The 18,569-nt window shown below is 45.3% G+C and overlaps 1 protein-coding gene and 1 pseudogene across 2 annotated transcripts in view; both read left to right on the top strand.

Moving 5' to 3' along the window:
* KSR2 (kinase suppressor of ras 2) overlaps positions 1-18,569 on the top strand; it is a 306,003-nt gene that overhangs the window by 90,242 nt on the left and 197,192 nt on the right. For both annotated transcript variants that reach the window (XM_060249643.1, XM_060249644.1), the window contains exon 4: positions 9,797-10,301. In XM_060249643.1, the coding sequence (XP_060105626.1) occupies positions 9,797-10,301 (505 nt within the window). The remainder of the gene's footprint in view (positions 1-9,796; positions 10,302-18,569) is intronic.
* LOC132579773 (U1 spliceosomal RNA) lies at positions 576-753 on the top strand (annotated as a pseudogene).

Genomic DNA, 18,569 nt, shown 5'->3' with positions numbered 1-18,569 from the left:
TGTGGAAGGGAAACTGCTCTCACTTCCAAATTACTTGCCCAGGCTTACTTCTGACTGGCATCCATTTTTTTTCATTTTGGACCAGACTGTGCCCCACACATATAATTTTGGGGTGTTATTAAAGAAGGGCATTTATGTCTCTCTCTACTAAACTGATCCTCTGCAGGAAAATGGGTCTGACTGCTAACACAACCAATGATGAAATTTTCCAGTTTCCCTTGCTTTAAAATGTCAGGTTGCCGTAGTAACTCTTTGTGTTGTTGTGGGGGAGGAAAGCTAGAACACATTCGAAGTATAGTTGTTTCTTATTTTCAGGCCTCAGATTCAGTGGGAGCTCACAGGAGCACAGCTCCTGAATCTTTTTGAGAGCTCCTCCTGAGAGTTCCACCTCCTTGTCCATTGAATAGTATGTGCAGCTGCATAACAATCCCTGGATGAGCTCCACCACCTATTTTTCTACAAAACGACCCCTACTTATTTTAAAATGTCCAGAAGTGGCATTTCTCCTCAGAAGACTTGGCTTCAGGTTAGGCTATGTAAGGGCCCCAATAAAATTTCTGCTTGATTTGGGGATTGTACTTACCTGGCAGGGGAGACACCTTGATCATGAAGGAGGTCTTCCCAGGATGAGACTCATCCATTGCACTCCGAGTGTGCTGACCCCTGCAATTTCCCCAAACACGGGAAACCTGACTGCATAATTTGTGATTTGGAGATTGGGCTGCTGTAAGAATACTGTTGGTGGCTCTCCAAAGTCAGGGCCCAGCTAGATCATCAGAAATGGCACTGGAGGAGGTGGGAGGCCAGGGGCGGAATTAGCAGGAGTGGCTTTGCACATTAGGCCACACCCCCTTGATGTAGCCAATCCTCCAAGAGCTTACAAGGTACTTTTTTGTAAGCTCTTGGAGGATTGGCTAAATCGGGGTGTGTAGCCAATATGCAAAGAAGCTCCTGCTAGAATTCCACGCCTGGTGGGGACACATCTCCGCAGTGAAACTTTCAGCTCCCAGGACTGATTTTTGACATCTGTATTTAAGCACTGTACAGAGTAGCACTGGGTAAGGATTTGGCCTGAGACTTTGGAAAACCACTGCCTGTTGGAGTGTACAGTACTTGCCTGGATGGACCTTTGGGCTTACTTGGTATACATCAGCTTCATAGGAGCTGCTTTCTGTAAATGTTAAAGCAACGCTAGCCCAAGTTTGTAGTGTGGTATCCCACACCGCTATAGAACAAAAGGGGATGAGTGTAGCCTAGATCTGTGATGAGAGCTTTTATAAAAAGTATTTCGAGGGGAGACTAACAGCAGTTTTAGAGAGAAGGAGCAGATAAGTTCCAGAGAAGTGAGAGGGACAAGACTCAAGAATAATAAGTGGCTAATGCTATGGAGTGTTTGCATTTCTGAGAATGGCTTGGTAATGGAGGAAGGAAGCCGTGCTGTTTATAACAGCGATCACAGGAACTGTCCAATAAGAGCTCATGATCCAAGTGCAGCTTTGATCCACAGAATGTTCATGTATTGCCACTGTTTTAATTTGGTCATCTTATCCCTGTTCTGTTCTTCCTGTAAAGAACTCAGGGCAAGGCCCTTGGGGTTATACCAGCTTATACTCATTGCAACACCATCACGCCTGTGTGGTGTAATGGTGAGAGTGCCATACTAGGATCCTGGGAGGCACAGGTTCAGATCCCCATTTGACTGAACCAGATTGGTAGACCTTCTGTTCTAGTTAATTTCACCTTAAAGGAAGATGACAAATACTTTGAATGGTGGAAAGTTGCCCTATGTGTGAGGTAGCCTTTTCTTCCCTGCCTATACGAGCCTTCCTTTTGTAAAAAGGGTAAAGGTAAAGGTAGTCCCCTGTGCAAGCATCAGTCATTTCCGACTCTGGAGTGACGTCATATCATGACATTTTCATGGCAGACTTTTTGCGGGATGGTTTGCCATTGCCTTCTCCAGTCATCTACACTTTCCCCCCAGCAAGCTGGGTACTCATTTTACCGACCTCAGAAGGATGGAAGGCTGAGTCAACCTTGAGCCGGCTACCTGAAACCCAGCTTCGGCCAGGATTGAACTCAGGTTGCGAGCAGAGAGCTCGTACTGCAGCTTTACCACTCTGCGCCACAGGGCTGCCTCTGCCTTTTGTACCATTCAAAAAAGCTGGGTGCGAAGCAAGAGAGAAGAGAAGCAAGGTTAGAAGCCTTATTAGACAGATGTCTGCGATAGTCACTCTAAACCATACCCATCTTTATCACAACTGGGCTGGCCTTGCATTGGGAGAACTTGTTTTGGCATTTTGAAAGTATGGTTAAAAGCACTCTGAAAACGTGCCAGATGGGTTTGACGAGAGACAGTGGTGGGATGCAAAATCTGAATGCATTGGCTCTGGGCTGTGACGGCTCGACAATGCTGCCGCCAAGTCTTTGAAAAGCCTCGCATGTGCTTTTGTGCCAGCCAGCGTCAGTTTTAAAATGGGCTTCCCAAACTCTACCTGGATATTTTTAGGCATGACGCACCAGAACAAGCACTGAGTTATTTTTTGTGAGGGTGCTCATCAATCATGCAGTGACACAAGCCATCAAAATAAATAGCAGATAAATGAATACAGGGGGAAATGGCAAGGACATGCCTCGAGTTGGGGACCGAGGGCTTAACGGAGCCAAATTGGGCTTGAATGTTGCAGAGGCTTTTCTTGGGTGTGCATTCGGCTACTTTCCTTCCCCAGCCATTCTACGCCTGTGTTTAGGAACCATCAATCATCATTAATTAGCAGTGTGGAATAGTGCCAATGGCTGTCACCCAGGAAGACATTCTCTCCTGGTAATCACATGCTGCTATCCCCAAAACGGTGTGATTCTCGGGTGTTGTGTAAACCTCTTTGTAGGGATTGGCCTGTGGGATGTATTTGAATGTGTGTTGTCATTGTCTTGACCAGTTGGGTGCGAAGTGCCATGGGGAAGTCCCATGCACAACCTTGCACTTCTTGAAAGCCAGAAGGTGGAAAAGAGACCCTATCCTCCCACTGTCAAATGCCATATAACACAGGAGAGGTAGTCTTGAGTCTTGTGGAGGGGCAAACTCCCCTCTGCTCAGGGCTTTTTTTGTAGCAGGAACTCCTTTGCATATTAGGCCACACATTCCTGATGTAGCCAATCCTCCAAGAGTTTACAGGACTCTTATTACAGGGCCTACTGTAAGCTCCAGGAGGACTGGCTACATCAGGGGTGTGTGGCCTAATATGCAAAGGAGTTTCTGCTACAAAAAAAAGCCCTGCTCTCTGTTCAATTCAGAGCAGTCTCTGTCATTCTGAGTCTTCCTGGGCACGTGTTTCAGCAGATAAACTCATCTTTCTCCTGAGAGTTTGGCTCGTAATATGTGCTGATGGTGCTATCTGTGTTGCACCTTATTGTATTGCCCCCGGGGATCATAGTTCCTAACACCAGCCATGGTGGAGAGTGATTTGGAAATTCAGTGTTCTTAACCCCCACTCCAAAACAAAGCTCACCTGAGACTAAGGAAAGGTTTTTAAGACCAGCATCAGGGCATGCAATCTCTCAAAACTTTTGAAAGATTTGATTGAGAGTATTGACCCAAATACAGAAGGCAGAATCTAAAACGAAGGCTTCTTGATAGGGTAGCCTGGTCATATCATTCACAGCAGTCTGCAGAAGTTTTCTCCAGAATTAGAGGTGACTATTAAAGAGCAGTGTAGTTCATAAAGTTTTACTGCAATGCTTGAGAATTCAAGCAAGAATAAGAAGCTTAGCTGCACACAAAAGATATGGAATCCAAGCAGCTTCCCTCGAGACTGCACATGTGCAGAACTGTGTAAAATCTCATATTTATATTCTTGAGGGGGAAAGATGCTCCTTGATTTGTAAAGTGGCTGAGCATTAACAGTGGGAACAATGTGCTATTTCCAAGCCCTCTGTGAGTTTGGTGATGTTGCCAAGCATTGCCAAAACAGCTGGACTGTATTCAGATATCAAAGACAAACAACGAACTTTCCCTTTGAGCACAGATTTGGTATCTTCCGTTAAGCCTGAGTGATGCTCTGCATGCCCCATATTAAGAAGAAAATGCTGTAACAACTTGGAGTTTCCCAGTAACTGAGATCTTAATGGTGGTTTATTCTTCTTACCTGGAAGTTACTGTGGAATTTGCTGCCAGAGGATGTAGTGATGGCCACAGGGATAAACGGCTTTTAAAAGGGGCATTAGATAGATTCATGGAAGATGTCTATCAATGATTTACATCTTCAGTGTCAGTGTCTTAAAGTCTGTATTCGTATTTTACGTATATTTTAGGTGGTATATTTTAGTGTATAGTAATTATTGTATATTTATACCATCTTTTATTAGTTATGAATTGGACTTCTATGAAGTGTTTGCTGGTCTGTGACCGTTATAAACAAATATTAGCCATGGTGACTGAAGGGAACTTCCACATTCAGAAGCCCTAAGCCTCTGAATCCCAGAGCCAGGAGGCAACATCAGGGGAAGGTCTCGGTCTTTTTGCCCAGTTTTTGACCCTCCAGAGGAACTGGTTGGCCACTGTGTGAGACAGGATGCTGGACAAGATGGACCACTGGTCTCATCCAGCAGGGCTCTTCTTATGTTCAGTTTGTTAAGCTGCCCACAGTCAGACATCACAGCAATTTGAAGTTAGACTGAAGCTCATTGTGCTCCATGGGGAGGGGACCAGCAAGCCAGCCCAAGTTTGTTTGTGACGTCTGAATAAAAGCCTTCATCTTCTACAATTCATGTGTGTGCAGAATTATTCAGGAATCTAGTCTATAGGATGGGAATGTTGATGGTCAAGGACGGATTCAGACATCACCTTAGAAGCAAGACTTGAAAGGAGTCCCTGCTTTGGATATATTTTTATAATCAGCCATAAAGTTGCACCAAGAAAAGTTATTGAATAGTTTATTCTGTAAAATGATGTATTTTGTAATATGGTTCCCTTTTTTATACTCTTTCCCCTTTTGACTAATTTTCATTGTATTGTTATATGCAAGTAAAGGCAAACTGAACTGCTTTGGATATCAAATCAGGGGGTGAGGCAAAAATCAGTCCTGCCACCCTTGCAGCATCCTTGAGGCCTCACTAAGGCTCTTCTCTTGGCCCTTGCAATAAGAAGTATGCTGCAAGTTCATGCTGGGAATTCAGTTCCTGTGCATGCCAGGGCCCAGAGGGAGCATTTGCCTGCCTTCTGCACCATTTTCCTGACTTGCTTCAGCTTTTGCTGCAGGGGCGGGGCTCCACATATGCAAGAGTTTCCTAACAAACAAATGACACAGTCTTTGTGTGATCAAGGTAAAATTTCAGCGGGGTCTTTCAGTAGTCTGCTGGGTGACTTTAGACCAGTCACAGTTCTCTCAGAACTCTCTCAGCCCCACCAAGCTCACATGGTGCCTCTTGTGGGGGAGAGGAAAGGAAGGAGATGGTAAGCACTTGGAAACTCCTTAGCATAGAGTAAACCGGGGTATAAAAACCAACGTTTGCAATATTGGCTGCGGGTGGGGGGGGGCACATCTAAGATGGCTTAACTCTGAATCTGTCCATCTGAACAAATTCACTTTAGGTTCTTTGGCAGATTCTTCCTCACAGTTCTATTTCTTTCCCTTCAAAGGAGCTACTGAACTGTTAAATCTTTCTTCCCTTCACTCCAGCCCCTCAAGAGCTGCCAGTCCCTTTCTACCTTTCACAGTTCCCCTTGAAACCCTCCCCCTGCATTTATAGTTGAGACAAAAAGCCCTATGCCAGCTTCCTGACACTGCTACCCATCTTCCTGTCCCCCCACACACATGATTTTTCACCAGCTCCAGACAGAACAATTCAAAAGATGTTTTCCCCTCAGCCTCTTCCCTGAACATAAAAATCTCTCTTTTAATCAATTCCTCTCCCTTTCATTCCTTTCGCTCTTCCTCTTTTCTTTCTTCTTCCTTCTCGAGAGCTTGAAATAAATTGATTTCCTTGAAAAGGATGTGAAGATAACAGGGCTATCAATTAATAACCCAAAATGGCATAGAAAGGAGAACATAAGAACATAAGAGAAGCCATGTTGGATCAGGCCAATGGCCCATCCAGTCCAACACTCTGTGTCATACAGTGGCCAAAAAAAACCCCCAAGTGCCATCAGAAGGTTCACAAGTGGGTCTAGAAGCCCTTCCACTTTGCCCCCCCCCCACAAGCACCAAGAATACAGAGCATCACTGCCCCAGACAGTTCCAGTAATATACTGTGGCTAATAGCCACTGATGGACCTCTGCTCCAGATTTTTATCCAATCCCCTCTTGAAGATGTCTATGTTTGTAGCCGCCACCACCTCCTGTGGCAGTGAATTCCACATGTTAATCACCCTTTGGGTGAAGAAGTACTTCCTTTTATTCGTTCTAACCTGACTGCTAAGCAATTTCATTGAATGCCCACGAGTTCTTGTATTGTGAGAAAGGGAGAAAAGTACTTCTTTCTCTGCTTTCTCCATCCCATGCATAATCTTGTAAACTTCTATCATGTCACCCTGCAGTCGACGTTTCTCCAAGCTAAAAAGCCTCAAGCGTTTTAACCTTTCTCCATAGGAAAAGTGTTCCAAACCTTTAATCATTCTAGTTGCCCTTTTCTGGACTTTTTCCAGTGCTATAATATCTTTTTTGAGGTGTGGTGACCAAAATTGTACACAGTGTTCCAAATGAGACAGCACCATCGATTTATACAGGGGCATTATGATACTGGCTGATTTGTTTTCAGTTCCCTTCCTAATAATTCCCGACATGGCGTTGGCCTTTTTTATTGCAATCGCACACTGTCTTGACATTTTCAGTGAGTTATCTACCATTACCCCAAGTTCTCTTTTGGTCAGTCTCTGCCAGTTCACACCCCATCAACTTGTATTTGTAGCACATGGAACAGGTAGCACTTCTGAGAAGGCTACCTTGGAGGTCCTGGCATTAAGTCTCCCACCTAGCAGCCTAAATTTTTCCTCCAGGACCTCACGACTGCATTTCCCTACATCGTTGGTGCCAACGTGCACCATGACCACTGGCTCCTCCCCAGCACTGTCTATCAGCCTATCTATAACACGCGTAATGTCCACTACCTTTGCACCAGGCAGGCAAGTCACCATACGGTCAGTACGCAGTTTTGCCACCCAGTGGTCTACTTGCCTAAGGATCAAATCAGCAACTACCAGGACCCCCCCCCTCTCTCCCTGCCCAGGGATGGTTCCTTGGTGGGAAAGGATACCCGCTTACCAACTGAGGTCTCTACTGAGGGTGCATTCCCCTTATCCTCAGCATGGTGCCCTGTTCCCTTTTGACCCTCATGCTCCCTGGCAGCAATGGGGCTGTCACGTTCAGAGTGGGGCTCATCTAATACATCCCCGAGAGTCTTCGAGTGCCTAACTGACTGTCTCTGCTTCTCCAGATCAATCACCTAGGCCTCAAGGGTATGAATTCGTTCCCCGAGGACCAGGAGCACCTTGCATTGAGCACACACCCAAGACTTCTGTCCTGTGGGCAGATAGTCATACATGTGACACTCAGTGCAAAACACTGAGGAGCTGGGGTGTCTACTGGTTTCTTTTTAGAATTCATATTTCTTTTTTTTTACCTTTTTAAAATGCATGCGTTATGAGAAGCGCTAGAGTGGAGAGCTTGGATCCGCCGCACTGAGGGAGGAGTTCTGCAGCTGCCATTAAATAATACTTCCAATAATTAAGTGTCGCTTCCTATAGGCCCCTCCAGCCAAGACAGAAGCCCGGCTCTGTGTATGTGGGTATAAAAGGGTGTGTGTGTGATTGTGGATCTCTCAGTCTTTTAAGTATCTGGAAGGAAAACAGATGCTTAACTGTAGATTTAGACCAGTGTTCCCTCTAAGCTGAGTTAGTGTGAGATTTTTAGCCTCCAACTCGCAGATTTTTGTCTTAGCTCAGGAAGGGTGACCCCAGAGCACACAAAGTAGAATTTTTGTTCGCAAGACTCTGCAGCTTAGAGGGAACATTGATTTAGACTGAGAAGACTTAGCACCATCCTAAGCAGACCTGACCTGAGTTCAATCCCGGCGGAAGCTGGGTTCACGTAGCCGGCTCAAGGTTGACTTAGCCTTCCATCTTTGGTAAAATGAGTCCCCAGCTTGCTGGGGGTAAAGTGTAGATGACTGGGGAAGGCAATGGCAAACCACCCCATAAAAAGTCTGCCAAGAAAACATCCTGATGTGATATCACCCCATGGGTCAGTAACAACCCAGTGCTAGCATACGGGACTATCTTTAGCTTTTTCCTTTAAGCAGAGATATGCTCTTTTGAACCTATTGACTTCTACAAAATTAGAAGAGTGTAATTATTCTTAGGATGGCCAACTTCAGTCAGGGCCTGGAGTTCTCCTGGGCTTCCAACTGATCTCTAGACTACAGAAATCAGTTTCCCTATAGGAATTGGCAGCTCTATAGGCATCACCAAAGTCTACCCTTCCCTAGGGTTGCCAGTTCAACATTGGGAAATACCTGGAGACTTGGGGGGTGGAGCCTTGAGAGAGTGGGGTTTGGAGAGAGGAGGGACTTCAGTGGGGTATAATGCCATAGAGTCCACCTTTCAGAGTGGCCATTTTCTCCTGGGGATCTGATCTCTATTGCCTAGAGATCAGTTATAATAGTGGGAGATATCAACCTTCTGGAGGTTGGCAACTCTCTCCTCTCCAGCCACTGCTGCACACGTGCCCCCCCCCTCAGGAATTTCCCAGACTGGAATTGACAACCTTAGTTGCACTGCAAATGGATGAGGGGAGTTACAAGAGCAGAGATACAGAGGTTAAAATTCGTTCCCCATAAAGTATGGGCCTCCTTCTCAGCCAGAGTCCAGCCAGTATTATATCTACCCTACTTCAGCCCCACTAGCAAAGTACAGACAATGAAGTGAGTAAAGGATCTTCTGCTTTGTGGGCTAGGCCCACGACTGCTTACTTTTCAGCAGAGGTGAATTCAGAATGTATTCTGAACGTTAAAAAGGGGTTGTAACTGGAACAATAAAATCATATATTACCTCAGCAGCATGCTTCTGAGATGGTGTGTTTGCTGAGGGGATGGAACATTAATGGCATAGGGAGCATTTGTAGGGGAGAATTGATGGGAGGGTTCTTAACGCCATGCTCATGTCCACCAGTTTCCCCTTACAATTTCCAACCCAGCCATTTGCCATTCAGGTGGTTATAGGTGATTATAAGTGATTTTGGAAGCTAGTTGAGCATGAAATCTAGGAATGTTGTTGAGATCACAATACAGTGGCACATTTAGAACTGATCTGAAGTAAATTTGGTTGTCATAGCTTCCCTGGTGGATGCTGGGAATGGCAGTTTTATGAAGATGTTGAGAATTTTATGGCTAGCCATTTCATTTGCTAACATAAGAAGCCATGCTGGATCAGGCCAATGGCCCATCCAGTCCAACACTCTGTGTCACACAGTGGCAGGAAAACAAATGAACAGATGCCATCAGGAGGTCCACCAGCAGGGCCAGGACATTAGAAGCTCTCCCACTGTTCCCACCCCCAAGCACCAAGAATACAAAACATCACTGCCCCAGTCAGAGAGCTCCATCTATACCCTGTGGCTAATAGTCACTGATGGACCTCTGCTCTATATGTTTATCCAGTCCCCTCTTGAAACTGTCTATTATGCATGTAGCTGCCACAATTCACAGAGTAGTATTGAATGTTAAGCTGGTCTGGAATGGAATGCCTCTTAAGGAGGACCAATGATGGGGTGAGTTTTTCAGCCTGACCAAATCTTTTTCTTTACAGGAGGGAGCCTTTCCAAACAAGACTGGACCATCCAGTGGCCAATGACTGAGACCAGCAAGGAGAACAACACTGCGTGCCAATCAGAATCCATGCAATGGATTCGAACTCACCTTTCTCCGAGCCCTAAAGCTCAGTCCAAATGCATTCAGCATTACTGCCACCCGGGCTTCTCTCATGGACCACCGTACACCCACGTGGACAGGCTGACAGTGGAAGGCTTTCCGGGACTGTGTCCGCCTCTGGAATCGGGCCACCGCTCCTTGCCACCATCCCCAAGACAGCGGCACGCTGCCCATACGCCACCACGCACCCCTAATATAGTCACCACAATGACTCCGCCTGGCACTCCACCAATCAGGAGGCGAAACAAGGTGAAACCTCCAGGCACTCCGCCCCCATCTTCCCGCAAACTGATCCATCTTTTCCCCGGTTTCACGGCATTACATCGCAGCAAGTCTCATGAGTTCCAGCTGGGAAATCGAGTGGACGAGGCTCACACACCCAAGTAAGTGGACTGGAAAGCACGTAGAGTGGTAGTCTCCACCAACATAGTGCCCACAGGAACCCTGGCTCCCCCAGAACTTTTTTAGAATTTTTAGAACCTTGTTTGGTAAGGTTGAGAGAGAGAGAGAGCGACTCGTTCTAGGTCACCCAGTGAATTTCTGTAGCAGAAAGGGGATTCAAAGCTGCGCCTCCCATCTCCTAGTCCAGTATTCTAACTACTGCACCCCTCTGCATGTATTTCTCCCCTCTTTTTTTTCCCTTAGGGGAATGGTAAATGTGCAGATTTGGCCTCTATGCAGTGTGTGAGAGGGTGTACTGGGAGCTGGTGTACAGTGTAGCTAAGAGAATCAGCCATGATCTGGGAGGTTCCTGATGTGTTTCTTGTCTCTGTTCCAGACTCAAGAGGGGAACTAAGGCAAGTCATTCTCTCAGAGGTTGCAGTCACACACACTAAATAATCCACTTTCAATCCACTTTACAACTGGATTTTACTATGTGAACTGGCAAAATCCGGTTGGAAAGTGCATTGAAAGTGGATTATTTGAACATCTGAACATCTGAAGCTGCCTTATACTGAATCAGACCTTTGGTCCATCAAAGTCAGTATTGTCTTCTCAGACTGGCAGCGGCTCTCCAGAGTCTCAAGCTGAGGTTTTTCACACCTATTTGCCTGGACCCTTTTTTTGGAGATGCCGGGGATTGAACTTGGGACCTTCTGCTTCCCAAGCAGATGCTCTACCACTGAGCCACCGTCCCTCCCTTAAACAGCACCAGTCATATATGAACATATGAAGCTGCCTTATACTGAATCAGACCCTTGGTCCATCAAAATCAGTATTGTCTTCTCAGACTGGCAGCGGCTCTCCAGGGTCTCAAGCTGAGGTTTTTCACACCTATTTGCCTGGACCCTTTTTTTGGAGATGCCAGGGATTGAACCTGGGACCTTCTGCTTCCCAAGCAGATGCTCTACCACTGAGCCACCGTCCCTCCCTCTAAGCCACTATTTAGTGTGTGTGAATGCATCTAGAGTCTTAGCCAGCCATTTGCAAAATAATACCGTTCTGCCGCACAGGACTGTTGTAAGGACCGCAGCAAAATATTTAGGCAGAAAGCACTTTGAACACTGGAAATACTGTATAAATGCTAAGGCATCACCTGTTCTGCTGGCAGCTGTATTGCTAGGGAACCAGAGGGGTTGTGCTTGTGCTGCCCCTGCATCATGCTCTTTCAGCACTTCTCCTGGCTGAATGCAAAGTGGAGCTAAGCAAATTAGAACATAAGGACATAAGAAAAGCTGTGTTGGATCAGGCCAGTGGCCGGATGGATGTGAGCAGTGCCATGATGTGTGTGTATGTGTTTTGCTGGGACTTTGACTGGCTGATACAATAGCTAATTAAAGACCCCTGCAGCCAACAGTAGCCATCTCTGGGAAGAACTGGGTTTTTTTTTCTTTCAGTGCTCTTTGTGTACTTCATCCTTTTTTCTCATTTGGAATGGTGCAAGAGTCGCATCTCAGATTGCTTGTTTGTGTCTAGGAAAGTTCTGTTTTCTGTTTCTAAAAATGTGTTTGCTGTAGAGGGGTAGCAAAATGCCGGGCAGCTGATATTCCAAAGAAGCATTTAAAACATAACATTGTAATCTGCCTTGAGTTCTGCAAGGTAGAAAGGCAGCTAATTAAAATTTTTAAATAAAATAAATAAACCCAAGGGAAGGGAGTGGTGATTCTGCAATCTTTGAAGCTAAAGGGTTCAAAATCAAATTTACACAGCTTGAAGTGATTGGGGTTTTTTCCCTCCTGAGCAGCACTCTGTACATTTGAAATGGTTTTTTGGACCTGCATAGTTGGTGGCCTTCAGAATGCTCACAATTTAGTACAAGTCAGGTTATACATCACTTAAAACTTGGCATACCTCGGGTACTGAATTTTGGCCTGTATGGTTGTTACTCTTGATCATGTTGGTACATGGTCAGAACTTCATTGCATTGAACTACAGTTCCGAGGGTGCAGTACTGAAAACAAAGTGTGATTCAGATATGGCTAAATTTGGGACCCTTTTCAAACTACCTTTGCATTCCATTTTAGTAATTGGTTGCTAATGGATTTTTTTTCTGGCATTTCAGACAGAGCCATTTTTGTAACTGGCTACTAGTGAAATTTATCAACCTGTATATACTAACCCACTTGTGTGGTTCATATAAACCAGGGTAGCAAAAGCGTCACTGAGCTGCTTTTGAGGGAAACTCTCCCTCCCCCCAATTTTTAACCCCTTTGTTGCACTTCTAAATAGCATTTCTTTAAAATGTCCATGGTGCTTTCTGCACCACTTCCCCCCCCCATCCCTTTTCTCTGGGTGATCTTCCTCAGTGCATCTCAGTGGCACCGCTGTAGTGCTATAGCAGTTTAGCGCGGTAGTGCTCGCCTTAGAAGGTTGAGGGTTTTTTTAAACCCAAGGAAGATTGTGTGGTGAAAAGGGGCGGGAGAAAAAAGCAGCACTGCTTGAAATGACCATAGCACTTCAGAGATGGTATTAAGAGAAGGAAATTCACTATATGAAACTCCTGTCCCTGTATCTCTTTACTTGAAATGGACCAACAACTAATAACATCTGGTTTAGAACAGCAATGTGAAAAGGGCCTGAGAGTCTGATCCAGAAGCCTCTCATGTTCTTAACTTCACAAGTACTAGCTGGTTCATGGAAATCTTCCTCCTCATATGCATGGTCAGGTAGCAGAATTTGCTGGGCTTTGCTACCCCTGCCTGCAGGCTCCTCTCTCCTCTTCATGATGGATGCATAGATCTCATCATATGCTGCTTGTGAACTGTGTTTGTGCTGCTACTAATGGAGCAGTGCCTGAATTTGACATGGAGTTTTGAAATGCTCTATTATCATGACACTGTGATGATTATGTTTAAATGATCTTTTTAATGGCCTATGGCTAGAACAGTATTAGAAGAGATAATCGGAGAGGTGCTTAGCTCGTTTTCCTTGACCGAAATCTTTTAGGAGGTGAATGACCAAGATGTGAGTTGCAGAGCATTAACTGAAGGGCTGCGCTTGTTCTTTCAAGTTTCCTGCCTACAAGACCACCTGTTTGCAAAGTTTAAGGCTGGGTTTTCTCTCTTTCCCCTTTGCATTCTTGCCACTTCTTGTCCCCTTCCAATTTTTCCTGCCTTGGTTAGGTCTAAGGAAAAGTGTACCAACAGGGGGAACTCTTGCTCTGGAAAACTGTTTTCCCTTTTGGATTCTGCAAGCTCCAGGGTAGATAAGGCACTGTGTTCTGCCCAGGAAGAAACTTCCTAGCTTTTGTGTTACTCAGAATTCTTCATCACAAAGAATGGAAAAATCTTTCCAAGTTTATTTCTAAAGCAGACAAGCTAGGGACCTGTGTAGAATCAAGGGAGAGTGCTTGAGAAGACTAATCCATTTACCACCACTACCAACTTCCTGTTACGGATTTTGGTGGCAGGAAGTGCTGTTAAGTTGCCACCATCTTATGGTGATCACCCAGGCTTTTCAAGGCAAAAGACGTTCTGAGGTGGCTTGCTATTGCCTACTTCTGTATAGCAACTCTGGACTTCCTTCCTTGGTGATCTCCCATCCAAGTACCAATTGGGGTCATCCAGGCTAGGGTGTTATGCATTTTACTGGCTCTCAACTGCAGTTGACATACAGTTTCTCCTGCAGCACGCTCAATAATCATTGGGCTGGTTCTCCCCCTGCCGTTTGGCTCAATTAACAGAGTTCTGTTTAACCTGCATACCTGAGGAGTGTGTAGAAACCTCAACCTTCTTTGTAGGTGATCTGATTTAGCTGCTTTTGTGATCATAGGAATGGCTAGTCAGTTTATTGTTGGAAGGAGTAAGATAGGTTTTGCATGGGGAATTTCCACCCCCCCCCCCAGATTTGGGTTTATTGGACCTGAAAAATAATGGTATTTCTTGATATTCTTGAATCCCAGTATAAGACAGCTTCATGTGCGTGCGTGTATGAAAGACCACGGTATGGTCAAAAGCAACACACCCTCCAACATTTTGTTTATGAAATCAGGGACACTTCTGAATACTGAGCCCTGTTCTTATAGCAAAGAATGGTGCCTGAGATTCCCCCCCCCTCCAAACCCTCCCCCCACAGTTACAGGGTACCAGAAGCTTTTCTTGCTTGCTTTTATGTCAGCTTATATATTTCTTTAGAAAATGTGTATACTGCCTCTCCTAGCAACTTGCCCAAGGTGGCTTACAAAATAAAACATAAGTATGTACGATCAGCATGAGTGTTGTTAATTAAAACCCAACATTAAAAACCAAGTCAGGGCATAAATACATAAAACACACTAACAAGCCTAATGGAAGAAGAACCAGACGTTAACACTTTGTGTCCATGGTGTGTACATGTACTTGCCATATGTGCTAGTCAAGGTGCAGCACCCTTGACTTACAGACTTAAGAGAGTAATTCTAAGCAAGTCTACTCTGAATTCTTACTCCCAGGAAAGTGTCCTTAGGATTGTGCTGCAGACTTCTAGAAACTCAGTTTATCCCAAAAGACCAAATACGGGACAGGTGCCAAAAACAGTGCATTTCTCTGGGCCAGCAGGAGCAGTCAGAATGAATGATGTAGCATTTGTCAAGATAAATTTTCATGCTTCAACCACAAATGGACAAGAAGTTGTAAGAAGAGCCCTGGTAGATAAGATCAGCAATCCACCCAGTCCAATATCCTGTTTCCTACAGTGGCCAATCAGATACCCCAGGAAACAGCCAAGCAAGGCACCCTTATCTGGCTTCTTGTGGCTAGTGTCCTTCACAACAGCATGACGTGGCCATGTTGTTGCAGAAGAAGGTAAAGGCTGGACTTGAGGGACACAGAGCTGCATGGCCCCTGTGGAACTTGTAGCCAGTCTAAGTTCTGTGCTTGGAGCTGCCCTGAGGCCCTGTTCCCATCAATCCCAGCGCTGTCGTCTAAGGACAGGGCCCAAGGCAATGAAGCGTTTGCCTTTCATTTCATGAATCAGTTTGTCTCTAATGAATGGAAGTGGCACTTTAGCCATTTGCGCGTGGTGATTGCCATACACTCCGGTACGTTGATAGGGTTGCCAGCTCATTAGGTCTAAATGTGCACCCCAAAGGAGAAAGGTTCCTTTATTTCTAATGAATTGTTCTGCATAGGGGCGGGGGTGGGGGGGAAACGGACAAATCGCTCCTATCTCCCTCTCTCCTGCCACCCTTTCCAATTCAATACAAGGCAGCTTGGTATGGTCTTGCAGATACGGAGGAAGGTTGTGGTTTAATGGTAGAGCGTCCACTTTGTATACGAAAAGTCCCAGGTTCAATCCTTGACACTTTCAGGTAAATAGAGTTTCAGGTAGCAGGGTTTCATAGAAACCCGTCTCTTGCTACGATGGAACGGACAGTATTCAGGTTGATGGGATGGTGATCTGACTCTGTATAAAGCGCCCTCGTATCTGCTTTTAGCTCCTCTACTAAAAAAAAAAAAATCCTCAGCTCCCTAAAAGGATCCTTAAAATCTTTATAAGGATGCTTAAAAATCCTTATATAAAATTGCTTGCTATTGTAATTTCCTCCCCTCTTTTGAAAAATTGAAGTTCTTTTGAAACTTGAAAGCACCCAGGCAGCACTGTTAAACCATGGACTGTGTTTTCTCAACCTTGCATTGTATTGATGAGCTTTCAAGTAACAAGCTTAAGCATCAATTGCACTTAGTTACCCCCCCTTCCTCATTTTCCAAAAATATTTCAGCAGTATCCACATCTGCAAATGCTGGCAAAAATTATGAGAATACAGAGGCAAGCCAATTTTAATGAGAATTTGTTTAAGAGCTTCTCTTCTCCCAGTTCACTCTGCTCTAGTTTGGATGGGCAATTGATGCCCAAGAAGTCATTTGGAACACTCTCCCTCCCTCCCTCCCACCTAGCCATGTCTGTGTCCTTATGCAATAGTTAATTTGTTGGATTTTTACCCCACTCATTCAGTCAAATAGTCAGCCTAGGCTACATGGTTTGAACATTTGTATCCTCAAAACAACTATTGTGAAGCTGAGCTTTTCACAGAAATGTCAGACTGGGACTGTTTGCATTTCATAGACTATTGACTGCACTGTTTATATATATAGAAAATATTTTCCTATGTCCATCTGCCACTTCATGATTTTGATGCAACTATTTTGTGCAAAGAATGTGGCGGGCAATCTACCACACTGAGAGTTAGATACTAGTTTATGTACTGACAGGAGGCAACTATGATCCTGGGTCTATGCATGTATGTGCTTTGTCAATTGACATGGGAACCCATCAAGAAGAAGAAGAATTGCAGATTTATACCTCACCCTTCTCTCTGAATTAGAGACTCAGAGCAGCTTACGATCTCCTGTATCTTCTCCCCCCACAACAGACACCCTGTGAGGTAGGTGGGGCTGAGAGGGCTCTCACAGCAGCTGCCCTTTCAAGGACAACTCCTGCAATAGCTATGGCTGACCGAAGGCCATTCCAGCAGCTGCAAATGGAGGAGTGGGGAATCAAACCCAGTTCTCCCAAATAAGAGTCCATGCACTTAACCACTACACCAAATTGGCTCTCTCTCAAGGGGCTTTTGAGGCAAGTGAGAAGCAGAGGAGGTTTGCCTTCCTCTGAAGAGTCTTCCTTGGTGGCCCCCCATATAATACTGACCCTGTTTGGCTACTGAGATCAGATGAGATTGGGCTATTCCATACCAGTTCATATCCCCATCTTGGGTGTATTCACAGTTCATGTGCCATGAAGCAAATGGCTGTTTAGCTGTCTCATACAGGTATCCTATAGCCATTCAGAGTGGCTTCCAAGGTCACTGCAGGGATATGAACTTTGCTGTGCCAGCATTAGAGAAAGGCAATGTAACCCACTCAGGGCTTAGAGAGATCAGATAGCACAATCCTAGCCTCTAGTCATTGTCGCTGAACATACCCAAACTACCCAACTACTTTAAATGCCAGTAAGGTTATCTTGTCATTGACTATCCTGCCCGTCTTGGTGTCTGCTGGCTCATTAACTCATTGGCACCCATAATGCCTCACATGGGTGCCCTGAGGGCAACTTCAAGGCCTTGAGTTTTCCTTGTTGGGCATGCCTCTTCTGGGAGCCTCTATGCTCCCTCTTGCCATCTGCCCTGCATTTGTGTTTTTACCAGCTTGTGCCTCTCCATCTCCCTGTCTTCCTGTTTGGTGTATGAGAGCCAGTTTGGTGTAGTGGTTAAATGTGCAGACTCTTATCTGGGAGAACCGAGTTTGATTCCCCATTCTTCCACTTGCACCTGCTGGAATGGCCTTGGGTCAGCCAGAGCTCTCATAGGAGTTGTCCTTGAAAGGGCAGCTTCTGGGAGAGCTCTCTCAGCCCCACCTACCTCACAGGGTGTCTTTTGAGGGGGGGGGCAAAGGAGATTGTGACCACTCTGAGACTCTGAGATTCAGAGTATACGGCAGGATATAAATCCAATATCATCATCTTCTCCTCCTCCTCCTTCCTCCTCCTTCTTCCTTCTTCTACAGCTTCTATTCCCATTGCTGATGGTCACATCCTTTGTGACATTCCCCAGTGTCACTTGTTGCCTTGCACTGTCTGCTTGGCAGACTGGTTCAAATGACCTGTCTCTTTGTGATAGCCCTGATGGGTCACATCGATGTACTACCAATGAGTTGTATTCATATTGAGCAGCAAGACAACCATCTCTAACCCTTCAAATGTCTGTTGCTTTGCTTGACTGTTTGTGATCTTCCACCAGAATGGCCAAGGCTCTTGAAGTATTTCCAGGAAGTCAGTGGATCAACCCTGGAGGATCCATGGCACAGTGGAGTAGATTGAATACCTTGCTTTCAGAAGGTCCTATTATTAGGCATTGATAAGTTCACTTACAGAATCCCAGGTAGCAGGTACAGGAGAGATGAGAGCCACTGCCAGTTAGAATGTATAATGTATCTAGGTTAACCAATGGTTTGACTCATTATAGATCTGATTTATGCTGTTGATCGCTTTCCTGGGCTGTCCCATTATCAGCTCCCTCTCTGCATCCCAACTGTCCTTAAAACCTAGAAGTTGCTCCATGTTAGATCTTGTTCTTATCTGTTTTCATCATCCATGAGCTCAGTTAAGCTTTCTGTTATGTATATGAATCTATGTCTACCAAATGGTGTTCCTTCCTGGCTCATTGGAGCCTGAAGGACTGAGCTTGGGGACTTAGGAACAATGGGCAGTAGGATCCAAATCTCAACTGCCTGCTCCAA

The sequence above is a fragment of the Heteronotia binoei genome, chromosome 11 (assembly GCF_032191835.1).
Source record: "Heteronotia binoei isolate CCM8104 ecotype False Entrance Well chromosome 11, APGP_CSIRO_Hbin_v1, whole genome shotgun sequence".
Lineage (NCBI taxonomy): Eukaryota > Metazoa > Chordata > Lepidosauria > Squamata > Gekkonidae > Heteronotia > Heteronotia binoei.
Note: the sequence above shows the minus strand (reverse complement) of the source record. Positions and strands in the feature narration are given on the sequence as shown.